This window comes from Colletotrichum orchidophilum (assembly GCF_001831195.1).
Source record: "Colletotrichum orchidophilum strain IMI 309357 chromosome Unknown Scaffold_36.1, whole genome shotgun sequence".
Taxonomy (NCBI): Eukaryota; Fungi; Ascomycota; class Sordariomycetes; order Glomerellales; family Glomerellaceae; genus Colletotrichum; species Colletotrichum orchidophilum.
This window is the reverse complement of record NW_019172992.1, coordinates 203,245-216,758: the sequence shown is the minus strand read 5'-3', so window position 1 is coordinate 216,758 and position 13,514 is coordinate 203,245. Positions and strand designations below refer to the sequence as shown.

General features: G+C 55.2%; 6 protein-coding genes across 6 annotated transcripts; 2 read left to right on the top strand and 4 right to left on the bottom strand.

The window, feature by feature from the left end:
- Positions 1-437: 437 nt before the first annotated feature.
- On the bottom strand, positions 438-1,640 carry CORC01_05255 (uncharacterized protein; the record flags this gene model as incomplete). Its single annotated transcript, XM_022616899.1, has 1 exon — positions 438-1,640. The coding sequence occupies one exon, from the start codon at positions 1,638-1,640 to the stop codon at positions 438-440; it is 1,203 nt and encodes a 400-aa protein (XP_022476604.1).
- A 2,203-nt stretch (positions 1,641-3,843) lies between these two features.
- Positions 3,844-5,500, bottom strand: CORC01_05254 (serine carboxypeptidase; the record flags this gene model as incomplete). The annotated part of the gene is made up of 3 exons (XM_022616898.1): positions 3,844-5,075; positions 5,131-5,214; positions 5,272-5,500. The coding sequence occupies 3 exons, from the start codon at positions 5,498-5,500 to the stop codon at positions 3,844-3,846; spliced, it is 1,545 nt and encodes a 514-aa protein (XP_022476603.1).
- Positions 5,501-6,683: 1,183 nt separating this feature from the next.
- On the bottom strand, positions 6,684-9,910 carry CORC01_05253 (glycine dehydrogenase; the record flags this gene model as incomplete). Its single annotated transcript, XM_022616897.1, has 2 exons — positions 6,684-6,745; positions 6,796-9,910. The coding sequence occupies 2 exons, from the start codon at positions 9,908-9,910 to the stop codon at positions 6,684-6,686; spliced, it is 3,177 nt and encodes a 1,058-aa protein (XP_022476602.1).
- On the top strand, positions 9,510-9,950 carry CORC01_05252 (uncharacterized protein; the record flags this gene model as incomplete). The annotated part of the gene is made up of 1 exon (XM_022616896.1): positions 9,510-9,950. The coding sequence occupies one exon, from the start codon at positions 9,510-9,512 to the stop codon at positions 9,948-9,950; it is 441 nt and encodes a 146-aa protein (XP_022476601.1).
- Positions 9,951-11,240: 1,290 nt separating this feature from the next.
- On the top strand, positions 11,241-11,556 carry CORC01_05251 (uncharacterized protein; the record flags this gene model as incomplete). The annotated part of the gene is made up of 3 exons (XM_022616895.1): positions 11,241-11,253; positions 11,331-11,432; positions 11,519-11,556. 3 exons carry the CDS (start codon positions 11,241-11,243, stop codon positions 11,554-11,556), a joined length of 153 nt encoding a protein of 50 aa, XP_022476600.1.
- A 451-nt stretch (positions 11,557-12,007) lies between these two features.
- On the bottom strand, positions 12,008-13,201 carry CORC01_05250 (nucleoporin nup44; the record flags this gene model as incomplete). Its single annotated transcript, XM_022616894.1, has 3 exons — positions 12,008-12,109; positions 12,172-12,818; positions 12,883-13,201. 3 exons carry the CDS (start codon positions 13,199-13,201, stop codon positions 12,008-12,010), a joined length of 1,068 nt encoding a protein of 355 aa, XP_022476599.1.
- Between the last annotated feature and the right edge of the window lie 313 nt (positions 13,202-13,514).

The following is a 13,514-nucleotide window of genomic DNA, read 5'->3' as shown; positions in this document are numbered from 1 at the left end:
CCACGCCCCTCGACAGCCCAGCAAGGCGTTTATCGGCCATGTCTTACTTTTTGGGTACCTGACGAGACGTGCTAGCGGCACCATGGCCGTTGATCGCCAATGATATGCGGAGATGCGGTCGCAGTCTAAGACGTGTCTCGGCTCGTCGAGACTCAAGAGAGGCTCTTCCGGGGAGACGTCGAGGGAGTTGCGAAATTCGATCTCTGTACAAGGGTGATTTTATGTATGAATTGTCATTGTTACACGTATACAGTAGCCAGCAAATTCTGAAATGTACGTGTATAGCAGCAGAAATTCGTCCATGAGTCCTCAGGGTCTTTCATAGACCAAATAAGGCCCTACGCCAAACGCCACACCTTTGCCCCAGAAAGTGACACAACGCCTTCTTCAATGTTAGAAATATGACAGATAACTCCCCCTCGCCAAAAAAGCGGCTACTATTTGAGTGGGCCCATGCCCATCATCTTTTGGTGGTCGATATGCTGGCCTCTCGCGGTTATGGTCCGGTATTCATGACTATCGTCGTTGCGGTTGTTTGGCAACTCTAATGGTACCGGAGCCGCAAGCTCGGACGTCGGCGTCACGTTCTGTCCCGTCACGGACGATTCCCCTTCTGAAAGATTTGGCAGCTTGGAACCTGCATAGCCCTTGTAGCCCCTGTACTGCTGCGTATGTGGATGTTGATGAACGTGAGCCGCCGTCAAGGAGGACTGATACGTCGACGAAGGAGACTGCACGGCTTGCATGTTCTGCATGGCCGGCTGTTGTTGCTGCTGGTACTGCTGGTATTGTTGCTGCATATTCGGCACCTGATGAACATGGTTCGTCTGATTCATCGTCGAGCTCTGATTCGGGATCGAGTCCTGCGGAGGGCCGTTGCCGTTCATGCGATTATACCTTTCCGCTCGTCGTTTCCTCCACCACCAAAATGCGATGCCGGCCACCAATCCGATGAAAACGACCGGCACGACAGCCGCGATCGCAACGGCGGCGCCGGTGGACAGCTCGGATGACCCGGATGCGGTCGCTCTTGCTGTGGCTGCGGTCCCCGTGATTAATCCTGTATTCGTCCTCACAATGTCCCAGTCTGTGCCGCTCGCCGCTGTCGCGCTTGCAAATTCTACATCGGACGACTGATAGACCATGCGTACGCCGTAAGCATTTACACCACCAGGAGGGGTCATAAGCGCCTGTTCAGTCCAGGTGCGGCCGTCGTCAGTGTGAGTGATGTCGATGCGCGTAGCCTCAGGGGCAATCCACGTGCAGAAAAGATTGGCCCATTGACCGGCGAGAGTGGCGGGGTCGACGGCGGAAAGGATGATATCGCTGCGATATGGGCAGCAAGTGACCGTAGTGATGCTGTGGACACCAATGTTGTCGACCTTGGCGGTCATGTAGCCCTGCGGGCACACATAGCCGGGGGAGAAGTAAGCAGTCTCCTGCTTATTGAGGCTTGTGGGCAAACATTCGTCTTGGGGGTCGACCATGTAGACGTCGCCATAGTAGATGCCATCGCACTGGGTTGGCTGTGCGAACTGGGTCGTCAAGGGGTTGAAAGGGAAGCTTGTGACAACGACAGTCTGATGCGTATTGGTACTGATAGATGCCGTTACCGCTGCCGTGGTCGCGGTTGCCGCCATGGCAAACGGCAGCCTTGGGGGATAGCGGACGACCGGCCGGGGTGATTATAGGCAGACACTGGGTGGCAGAGCCGGGCCCGAGAAACGGGACGGGGTTGTTGAAGCTAGGCCGGATGGATCGAAGAGACAAGCGGTCACAACCGCGGTTTGGCCTGTCTTTGAAAGTTCCTGCAGCAGTGCAGAGCCGTAACTGGGTGGATTGCCGCAACTCGCCGAGATGCAGGCCGAAGCCACCGCCGCAGTGTGTCTTGTTTGACTCGGGAGGATTTTGCGGCGCCCATGCGGTGCTAGGCAGCAGTTTTTCTCTTTTTTTTTTTTTTTTTGAGTTGAAATCTCTGGGAAATTGTATGTGGAAGAGGGGAGGAACTTGAAAGGTCGATCGTTCTGAAGGCCAGAAGCGGGGACCGAATGCAAGAAATCTGAACCAATCCTCGCTTCATTTCCTTTACTGGAGCTTTTGGGGGCCTTGTTTTCCAGCTGACAGCAATGAAAGAAGAGCCAGCGGAAGAAATATCGGGGAACTGATGCTGGACCAGGGGGCGAACACGATGAAGGCAGGAGACCAGTCCAATGAGGGCTGGTAACTGGAAAGACAAGGTCCAAAAGGGTGGGTTCTGAGGGGGGGCGGAGCGAAAGGGATGGACCAGGGTTCGAAGAAGCGAAAGCGGTAGCGGGAATCGAGACAAGCCCGTTCAAAAAGCCGTCTCAAAGTTGGTGGTGTCTCTGGGTCTCGTTTCCTCTTTTGGTCGGTTTCTGGCCGTGGCATGATGGGAGGATCCGTCGGTCCTGGTGGGAAACTTGGAGAGACAGCTTCAAAGGTTGCTGTTTTGTAATCCCCTTCGAGTGCTCTGTAACAGTCGTCGACTGCGCAGGGCTGAACGCAATGCAGCGACGCGAACGGATTGATCCCGGGACTTTGGGGACATATTGGTTGACAGATATTCTTTCCCGCGCCGTCAATATCTACTGGTGGAGTTCGTATGCTGCACTTGCAGTGGGTGGCAGCGAGTATCGACAAGAGGGCATCTGGATTTGTTGGTCAGCCACGATGATCCATCATGCACATAGCTGTCTGTCCACGGACCATTGACCACAGGCTGCGGATGGGCTCCCGTCTCGTGTCGTCTCGTGTCGTCTCATCTTAAGTTCTCAACCGGTCGATGCCATCCCAAGCGTGACCGCCAGCTTGGGGCTCGTGCCATACCCGCATCGGCTTGTTGAACTGACTTTTAGCAAGACGCCGGGAGAATACCCGTAGATGAAGGCGGTGGGATTCAGCATGGTGATAGAGCGAATGTCGGATTGCCGTCTTCGATGTTGGGTGGAAGCGAAGTCTTTGTTCAAACGGATGGGAACAATCAATGAGATATCTAAGAAGTGGTGCAGATCGCGGAGGGGAAACCTCCTTGCTCCCCCAGTCTGACGCCTTCCGTCGGGTCGTTCCTCTGATATTTTTGAGTTCTTCGCCCCTGGCACCGACAGTTCGTGGAAAGCGGATCCCAGGGGTAATTAAAAGCGGAGACTGTATCACGCTAAGGCTGCTTAGGTGCTTAGGTCAGCCAGGATTCCGCTCCTTCCAAAATCCTTCACGGCCACGACAGCAACCTCGGAAGCTGTGTGGCCCTCGTTGACCTTCATTTTTGGATGATGGGAGGGCGTCACCTATGAGGGATCGAAAAGAGAGGTCTTCATAATGGTATTAGTTGAGGTACTTACTCTGACCATCTCTCTGGAGCGAAAAGACCTTCCAACCCATCATATCAATGCAATGATGAATTTCTCTCTGCGTGGGTTATACATGTTTTGAATCTCTTTGAGATCTTGTGACCAATCATACAGCATTGACGGCACATGGCGGAACCTTTATTCGATCTTGCAGAAGGTTTTAGTCGAAGCTTGATCCCCCATGGGTCGCTTGCACCGATTTGACCGTTTGGTGTATCCGGGCTCCTGGGAGGACGACATCAACGCGATGATTGGCCATGTTTACTGAGGGCATTCTCACATGCATCCCTATAGCTTTCCTGAAAGGTTGATGCTTGTTATCTATCATTGAACAACATCGTCAGTCATCTAGCTGTCTTATTCGCTGTATTCTCATGGAATTGAGAGGCTACGTAGAGAATCAAACGTCCAACTTACTTTTCAGTGAGACCAAACAACCTTAGCCAAGCCATTCCGACAAACTGCCCAATCCTGCAAGCTATAAATCCAAAGACACAAACTCATCTTCCTCACCCTTGACCCGAACCTCCACGCCTCCCCTGACAGCCTTCCCAAAATCTCCAGACAACCAATTCCTCACCATCTGCAGCCCAACCTCGGGCTGATCCAACGGCACCATGTGCCCCGACCCCTCGACAGTCACAAACGCGAACCTAGTCTCCTTGCCTCCCCTCGTAACCTTGGAAACCTGCTTCCACAATCCAGCGCGCACCCTCTCCCCGCCCTTGACCGCAAACCACGGCTCGGGCGCCCTGGAGACGAACTCGACCTGTCCGGCCCACGATAGCTTATTCGTCCACCGCACGTTACCCGCCGTATTGCACGCGAGGTCCAAGTCGCCATTGTACACCAGCACGTCGATGCCCGACTCGAGAATATACTTGACATCGCCCTCAGTACTGAGGAATTCGTCGCCCGCCAGCGCGAACCGCTCATTGACGCTCTCCGAAATGAGACTAAAGTTCTTGCCCACCGCCTCGGGGACCTCGAGCGCGGCCAGCACGCGCTCGGACTTGATGTACCCCTCGATGCCGTCGCCCGCGCCATAGCATATCTTCTCCGTCTCGCACGGCCGCGTGATATCAAACGGGTTCCGCCCACCAGTCTTGACGTCCTGGTAATACAGCAGATCGACGTGGCTGAAACAAAATTCCGCCGCGGCGCCGCAGATGATGGGATCTGGGAACCCGTAGCACGCCTGCTGGAGGTACATACACCGCGGCAGCGCGTCCGCGATCCGGCCGCACATGGTCTCGTTGAAGACCGGCTCGGGGACGCCGGGTTTGGTGGTGCACAGGGTGTCGTAGAAGCCCCACGTCGTGTCCGCGGGCGAGACGTAGCCGTTGCCAATGAGCACCGACGCCAGCGGGACCTTGAACTCGGGCGGGGGGGAACCCGTGTTGTAGGCTACGATCTCGGCGGCGAGGGCGGGAATGTAGTGCCCGCCGTAGCTCTCGCCGACGATGTGGAAGGGAACGGCGGCTAGACCGGGGAAGGCCTGGTAGAAGATGCGGAGGAAGATATTCATGTCCTCGGCTGCAGTGTAGGACGTCGAGGGCGGAGTCACGTCCTTGTCAAAGTAGGACAGCCCCGTGCCGGCGGGCTGGTCAACGAAGATCATGGAGGAGTTGGCGTTCCAGGCGTAGGGGTTGTGGACTGTTCCCGTGCCATTGTCGTTGATGAGGCAGGGTCCCAGTTCCAGCATGAGGCCTAGGCCCATGATTAATTGCGATTGATAGGCTGTGGCTTGTTGCGCTTCACTCACCAACGAGGCCGCTGCCGCCTGGTCCACCAGTCATCCAGAGACTGAGAGGGTCATTTTCGGGATCGTTCAGACTCTCAAAATACCCTACCGACAAGTGTTTAGAGCCGCGTTGTCATTCTAGATCTTGACGCTCTCACTCACAAAAGAAGAGGTGCTTTCCACCTGTGTCCAGCCAGCCAGTCCACTGCCTGGAACCCGCGTCGCAGATCTCATCACTCTGCTCCTTGATGCGAATAGCGTGATGTGGGTGTTCAGGCACAGAGAGAGTGGTGAACTCGGGTAACTCAATGTCCGCCTGCGTTGCGACGGCGGATGTGAAACCAGTGAGAAGCGCGAGTCCGGAGACCGCCGAGGACATAATCCAGACCATCTCGGCTTAGTTGTGAGCCGGGCGATGCTCAATTGATGATATGCGGCGATCAATTGATGAGAGATGAATGAGAAGAATCTCCGCTTGGTGAAGAGATAAAAGCGATAAGGTGTGACGAATTCGGTGCACTTTTGAGAGTTTTGAGTTGGGATCCTGTAAGCACAGCGTCCCGATCAGGAAGGCCCGGAGCCGAGTGGAGTCGGCTCGGTGTACCGGGGTCCCAAGTCTTCAGTCTGGAATCTTCGGGTCATCACTATGTGTACCTTGATGACCAGCCCAGATACTCAACACGGCGATGGATCTGTACCAGGAACTATAGGTAGCTAACAGAGGGTTCATTCCGTGACAGTTGAGGAAATCTGTATGCTTGATAACGAAGCGAGGCTTATCGGCACAGTTGCATAATTCACGGAGAGGTACACACATTTGATTTGAGTTATTAGATTACTGACTGGAGCTGATTACCAGCTAGGTAGGGAGATGTTTTCCACCGAGCTGATGGACTACCTTGGGCTCAAAGGTAGCTTCTCTTGATCGAGGACAGGAGGCATGCATTGACGGCCATGGCGTTCGTTGCCATTGACTGGGCTTCCAGGAGACTTCTTCAATCTCAGTCACCTTTCCAATCACCTTGAGTTAACCTCGTCTTATGTCCTAATCAGAAGATTACTCAGATGAAAAAGTTGTCGCCATAGCACATGCTATCCAAGTCATCACCAGATGCAAAACCTAGTTGAACGTGCCCAGTTGAACGTGAGAATATCAATATTTTGTCCCGGCTAAAGATGCCTGTCTAAGGTACCAAAAACAGTTTCGCATGCCCAATAATGCAAAGTTGAACCCCAACAAAAACAATCATTTTCATTGTTTTGTTGTTTAGAACTCCCCGGTGGCCCATGTCTCCGGCCCCCAAAACCGCCCATATTCATACTTTATAAATATGATATTGTATTTTATTCCCTGTTGAAATCGCAGGAACTCAAATCCCTCGCTTGCTAAGAGATGATTGGAAAAATGTTGAAAGATGGTAGGAAGACGAATCAGTCAACATCAGGAGCATCCTTCTATGAGATGCCCGTCTGATGTGAATTAGTCGTTCCCAATTTGCAAACATGAAGGCTGTCATGCAGGCACGAGTCTTTGGTCTGCTGGTATCATGTCTATCAGATGCAGAATCATCGATTTACTCTTGCGTAGTGTCCTCGACGGGAGGGCAAGTGCAGAAGAGGTGAGTGTCACCGTATGCTGTACTGTGTCAGTGGAATGCAACCTGGAAGAGAAATGGGCAAACTTACTGTCGTCAACGCGAGCTACGCTAGGCCAGAACTTCTTCTCCTTGAGGTGAGGCAAGGGATACGCAGCCTTCTCACGGGAGTAAGGACGGTCCCACTTGCCCTCGCCATCACCCAGAATAACGTCCATCTGGGGGTGAGGTGCCATCCGGAGGACGTTGCCCTCACGCGGCTGCTTGCCCTCCTCGACCTCGCGAATCTCCTCGCGGATGCTAATGAGGGCGTCGACGAAGCGGTCGAGCTCCTCCTTGCTCTCACTCTCCGTGGGCTCGATCATGAGCGTGTTGGCGACGGGGAAGCTCATGGTCGGGGCGTGGAAGCCGTAGTCCTGGAGACGCTTGGCGATGTCGATGGCCTCGACGCCGGCGGTGGTGATGAAGGGACGAGCGTCAAGGATGAACTCGTGTGCGCAGCGGCCGTTCTCGTTGGTGTAGAGGATCTTGTAGTGGGGCTTGAGGCGGGCGAGGATGTAGTTGGCGTTGAGGATGGCGGTCTTGGTGGCGAGGCGCAGGCCGTCGTTGCCCATCAGTGCGTTGTATGCCCAGCTAATGGGCAGGATACCGGCGCTGCCGAAGGGAGCGCTGGAAACCATGGCCTGGTCGGCATCGTGGGCAAGACCGGGCAGGAAGGGAGCGAGATGCTCCTTGACGCAGATGGGTCCGACACCGGGGCCACCACCGCCGTGGGGAATGCAGAAAGTCTTGTGGAGGTTGAGATGGCAGACGTCGGCACCGATCTCGCCGGGCGAGGCAATGCCGATCTGGGCGTTCATGTTGGCACCGTCCATGTAGACCTGACCACCGTACTTGTGAACGAGTTCACAAGCCTTCTTCACGGCGGGTTCGTAGACTCCGTAGGTGCTAGGATAGGTGACCATGAAAGCACCCAACTCCTCGGCGTGCTTCTTGCACTTGGCTTCCAAGTCCTCAATGTCCAAGTTTCCGGTCTTTTGATCGCACTTGATGGGGACGACGCGCATGCCGGCCATGGCAGCGGACGCGGGGTTGGTGCCGTGGGCGGAAACAGGGATCAAGCAAATGTCACGCTTCTCGCCGCCGGGTTGTGCCTGGAGGTGCTTGCGGATGGCCTGAAGACCGGCAAATTCGCCTTGAGCGCCAGAGTTGGGCTGCAGGGAGACGGCATCCATGGCAGTGATGCCCTTCAGTTGCTCAGAAAGACTCTCAATCAAGGCGTTGTAGCCCGGGAGCTCGCTGGCGGGTGTGTGAGGGTGGATGGTGGAGAAGCCGGGAAGGGTAATCAGAGCCATCTCGGTCGCACCGTTCAGCTTCATGGTGCAGGATCCGAGAGGGATCATGGAGTGAACGAGAGACAGATCCTTGGACTGGAGGTAGTGGATGTAGCGAAGGATCTCAGTCTCGCTGCGGTGGGTGTTGAAGACGGGGTGTGTGAGGTATGCAGACTGACGGCGCAGAGTCTCGGGAAGAAGTTCGGTGACATCCTTAGTGAGAGCACCGTAGGCCTTGCTCGCAATCTCGGTGGTCTGAGTGCCGGTAGCGCTGCCGAGGACAGCGGCGATGGACTTGAACACCTCCTCAGTGACATGCTCGTTGACGCTGATACCAATGTCACCGTTTCCGTAATCACGGAAGCCTAGGCCAGCCTTCTTGGCCTCCTCCAGGATCTTCTGGGAACGGTCACTAGCCTTAATGACGACGGTGTCGAAAAGGACCTTGCCGTCAGGGCTGGCGCTACTCTGCTCGGTCTCCAAACCCGAAGCCTCGGCGACAGCCTGGACTCCACGGGCAAGACGGACCAATCTCGAAGCAATCTCCTTCAGGCCCTCAGGTCCGTGGTAGACGGCAAACAAGGCAGCCATGTTGGCCAAAAGAGCCTGGGCAGTGCAAACGTTGCTGGTGGCCTTCTCGCGACGAATGTGTTGCTCACGGGTTTGCAGAGCCAGTCTCAAGGCACGATTGCCGTTTCGGTCCTTGGAGACCCCGACCAGCCGGCCGGGCATACGGCGCTTGTGGGCTTCCTTGACGGCAAAGAACGCGGCATGGGGTCCACCAAAGCCGAGAGGAACGCCGAAACGCTGGGCACTGCCAAAGGCAATATCAGCACCCCATTCGCCAGGGGGCGTGAGGACCGTCAAAGCCAGCAGGTCGGTGGCGGCGCTGAGGAGGGCACCTTGGGAGTGAACGAGGTCGGAGAGTCCCTTGAAGTCCTCGACCTTGCCCTTGGTGTCGGGATACTGGACCATGACACCAATCAAGTCCTGTCCTAGCGCCTTAATCTTCTCCACAGAGTCTGCGGCGCTCACGTCAATAACCTCGACCTTTATGCCGAATCCCTGAGCTCTGCTCTGGAGAACGGAAATAGACTGAGGGTGAACGAGATGTGAAACGACAAAGGTCTTGCCCGGTCTCTTGGCCCGGGATGATGAGAGAGCATTCATGGACAGAGTCATGGCCTCGGCGGCGGCCGTACCCTCATCCAACAAACTGGCGTTGGAAATGGGGAGTCCAGTCAGATCGGACACCATGGTCTGGTAGTTGAGCAGCGACTCAAGACGACCCTGGCTGATTTCCGGTTGGTAGGGCGTGTAACTCGTGTACCAGGCAGGGCTCTCTAGTACATTGGTCTGAATAACACGGGGCGTGACGCTGGGGTTGTATCCGGCACCAATGAGAGGCTTGGGAGCGGCCTCGTTGGCCTTGGCCCACGCCGTGGCTCTCGCCATAATCTTGGTCTCATCCATGGGGCCCTCATTGTCCCAGGCAAAGGTCTTCCTCTCGGAGATGACATCCGGAGGGACAACCTGGGCAATGAACTCATCAATTGACCTTGCCGGAGGGTCGAGCGCCTTTAACATGGCCTCGGCATCGGTAACGTCAGGGCCGATGTGTCGGGGGATAAAGGACTCGGGCCTCTGGAGCGGTTCAAGGGAGGGGTCCACTGAGCTGATCTTCGCACTGGTGGCATGCTGGAGAGATGCGAAGGCGCTGAATGTCCTCACACGGGGAATCCGAGAGGATGCCGAGCTTGAGGCACATGAGTTGCAAACCCACGAGGAAGCTGGTGTCTGGCGGGCGGCGATCCTTGACCTCGGGGCAGCCAGCCGAAGCTGGCGGGGGAGGGGCAATCTCAATGATGCCATGGTGGGAAACGAGCAGATTGGCAATTCACTAAGAGAATAAAAATGCCAGTGAGACTCGCAGAATTCGAATTGTGTCTCGAGAAAAAAAGGATGAGGAGAAAAAGAAGAAGGACAAGTAATGTGGTTGAGAGAGAGTCGTGCGTATACAAGTATTGCTCGGATCTGGGGCCGATATCGTTGTAGCTCAAGAAGCAGCACCCTTGTCGCCACCAACTTGCGATCCGAGATGCGACTCGGGATAAAAGCGACCAAGCTCGTACGCAGCCCAAATCTGTTTCGAAACACCTGAACGCAGGTCTTGACGCGGATGAGGTTTCTATTGAACAGATGAGATGATTATTCGCGAAGAAAAGAAGCAGAAGAAGGGAAAAGAACAGCTCTGGAATGCTCTTCAAATATGAAGGAGTCGGTGAGAGCTTGGGAATAATAGCGGCCGGCAACCAGCCGCCCTTTCTTTCTTGCTTTTTTTGCGGCAACGGATACTTATCGAGACAGCGGTACGTACTGCATAGTCAACACATCTCCCGGGATACCGTTCCTGAGTCGAGTAAGTAGTTCCCCCTACTAATACTGAGGTGCTGGACCGCCCGCTCGTTCGCCCGCCGCCGCAACGGACACCCAAAACACCCGACACCAAACACCAACCCTTTCGGTTGGTTACGGGATCCCTGGGAACCGCGCACCAACACCCTGAGGTGAGACTTTGCCTTATCAGGTCCGCTGATAAGCGCGGTCAAGACGATAGGAAGCTTGCCTTGATGATGGGCTCCAGTTCCCCAGCCCTTCCCTGGCTTTGGGGCCCCGGCGCGTTGGGCAAATGCTCGGCGAGCCATCCACGAGCCAGCATTACGTCCAGAAACGGATGTGCAGGTCAATGACATGTCATGGAGGGTGGCGGGCGGGAGGCTAGGTTCTGGGGCTCTCGTCTGCGCAGTGTATCCCAAGCGGTTGTACGGATACGGAGTATGGTTTGGAGGGGCGCGGATGAGAAACCGAATGCTCGGTCAGAGAGCCGAATGTACCACAGACTCTTTCATAAATTATGCTGCTGGGTAGCACATAATTAACCTTGTCTTACCTCAGGTACCTTAGTGCATGTGCAAATCGGATTTGGTAAGCAAGCATGTGGAACTCGAGTTTGAGGCTCGAGGTACGTACCGACCGGGACGGAGCTACCCTAGGTAGACGATGGAGCTTCTCTAAATTTTTGCGACGACATCATCGCTGAACCTGGCACCGACGCGAAATCCCATCACTAACGAGCCGCTTGTCTGCACCTTCGTCCCACCCATCCCTCCCCCAAAATCAATCCCACCAAGTTTTAGACAAGATGTTCGGAGGATGTACGTTTCCTACTTTACCCAAACCGAATCACCATGGCAATGACAATACCGAAGTAAAGCTGACCATCTCATTGCAGTCGCGCCCCCCCAGCTGTCCGAGGAGGAGATCAAGCAGATGGAGACCGAGGCCAACTTCTCCATCCAACAGGTCGTCGTCTCTGCCGTCCTCCTGTACCTCTGTAAGCTTGATACACTCCCACCCAGATGCGCAATTCATGCCATCCAGATCGTTGGACCTCCCCGCTAACAAGACTCCTCTGCTCAGCCCCTTTTGCCATTGATGCCGTCTCCAAGGTCCTGTAAAGGACTTGACAGTCGCCCGATGACGATTTGACGAGCTCGTAGAAGCTCAGGATCACGACACAAAATGCGAGAGAAAGCTCTCCCTAGGAGCAATGAGGTTTGCGGCAACAACACGCTGCGAGCCATCGACCCGCCTTGGGGATGTGTAACGGGACAAATACCCCTGTTGTAAAATAAACATCATATGTACAGTGTAAGAATGGCTGGTTGGATGGGCTATGGCTATAGATCATATCGGAACCAGGGTGGAAAAAATATCACGACTTTTGTTCACAAACCACCTCATTGCTTGCGTCATTGGAGAGGAATATCCCTCCCAGTTCATTTTCTTGATACGGCCGGCAGACCTCATCCCTTTGCGTTCAATCCGTGCATAAAAAGCGTCCGCTCGCGCCGTCCTCTATTATGACATGCCCGATAATAATCTTCACCTCAAAACGACGTAGGCACCCTAGCTCGGGTTCCGCTCCTTCTCCCAGTCCGCAAAGTCTTTTGTAATCGACTCAACTTCCTTCTTGAGGTGCTGGATCTGCTTCTCGTAGTCTTCCAATACCTACAACGACAGTTAGCAATGCAGATCGAATGATGGGCGTCCCTGGACAGCAGACAACATACCTTCTTCGTCTTGTGTTCCGTCTCCTCGCTCAGCCCCTCGCCGCTCGCAAAAGCAGGCTTATTCGTCTCCTTCATTAGCTGGTCCGCATAGTCCCTGAGCACAATCAGCCGGCTCCAGAGCTCCTCCTCTCTCGCCGCCAGTGCAGGATCCTGCACGTTGCGCTCCAGTTCCGCCAGCTTCAGTCGCAGATCATCCTCGTCACCGCTGAGAGCATACCCGCGGTTACGCAGCACCTGCACGCGGGCGGCGAGCGCAAGGCACCTTTCACGAAGGACGACGTGACGGCGGCGGGCGGCGAGGGCACGTACACTCGTCTCGAGGTCGTGTCGTGAGAGGATGGCGTCCAAACTGGCATTGATCTGGTGGAGGCGCACATTAAGCTCCCCAACGACCTTCTTCTGCGTCTGGAGGCGGGCCGCGACGCCGGAGAAGCCTGTGCAAAGGACCGGGATGTAGCCTGGCGCGGGCTTCTTCTGCAGCGCCTCCTCCCAGTCTCTAGGATCTTCGTGCGGGCCGGGCTTGTAGAAGGGGACGGAGGCTTCGTCGACTTTGTTGTAGAAGTAGTGCTTGAAGGCGCAGTTGGGGTTCGTGGGGTTCCACTTCTCGAAGATGAGGGACATTTGTTCGGGAATGGGCTTTTGGTTCTCTGCAGAGCGGGCGTTAGTAAGAACCCAGACACAGAGGGCTCTTCGGTGAGAATAACAACGTACGAGGTGTTTCCCTTCCGGGTTGCCAGAGTGAGCTCGAGAGCTGTGCTTGCGACTGCGATAGGCTGGGCATCTGTTGTTGCTGTTGCTGTTGCTGTTGCTGCTGCTGCTGCTGTTGAGACTGGGCCATGGAGTTGCCGAATGCGTTTCCCTGGGTCTGGTTCTGCCCTCCGAACAGGCTCATGCCGGGTTGTTGTTGGCCTGCCTGCTGTTGCGGCTGCTGCTGTGTTGACTGTCCCAATGTGCCGCCGCCGCCAAAACCAGCTCCTCCAAAGAGACCTCCAGTCTGCCCAGCGGGCTTTGGTGCGCCGAACAAACTCATACTGTGCGATGAGTATCAAGTGTGTTTTCCGATGCGGTTTAGAGAATAACGTCGGTCCGCAGTGTGGTTCGTCTGGCCGTGGAGGATTGATGCGCGAAGTTGCAACAGAATGCAAACAGGGAGCCAGGAGCTCAGCGCATAATCGACGGAACAATTGGGGTGAGGCACTGTCGGGTATCAGAACAAAGAGGAGCTTCCAGTAACAGCCAGAGTGCGAATGTCACGGGCGACGTTGTTTCGGGCGTTGGCGGAGATTGCTCACTGGGTATAAAATCGCAGGGCAGTTAAGCTACCCTTGGGAGGAACCGAGCAG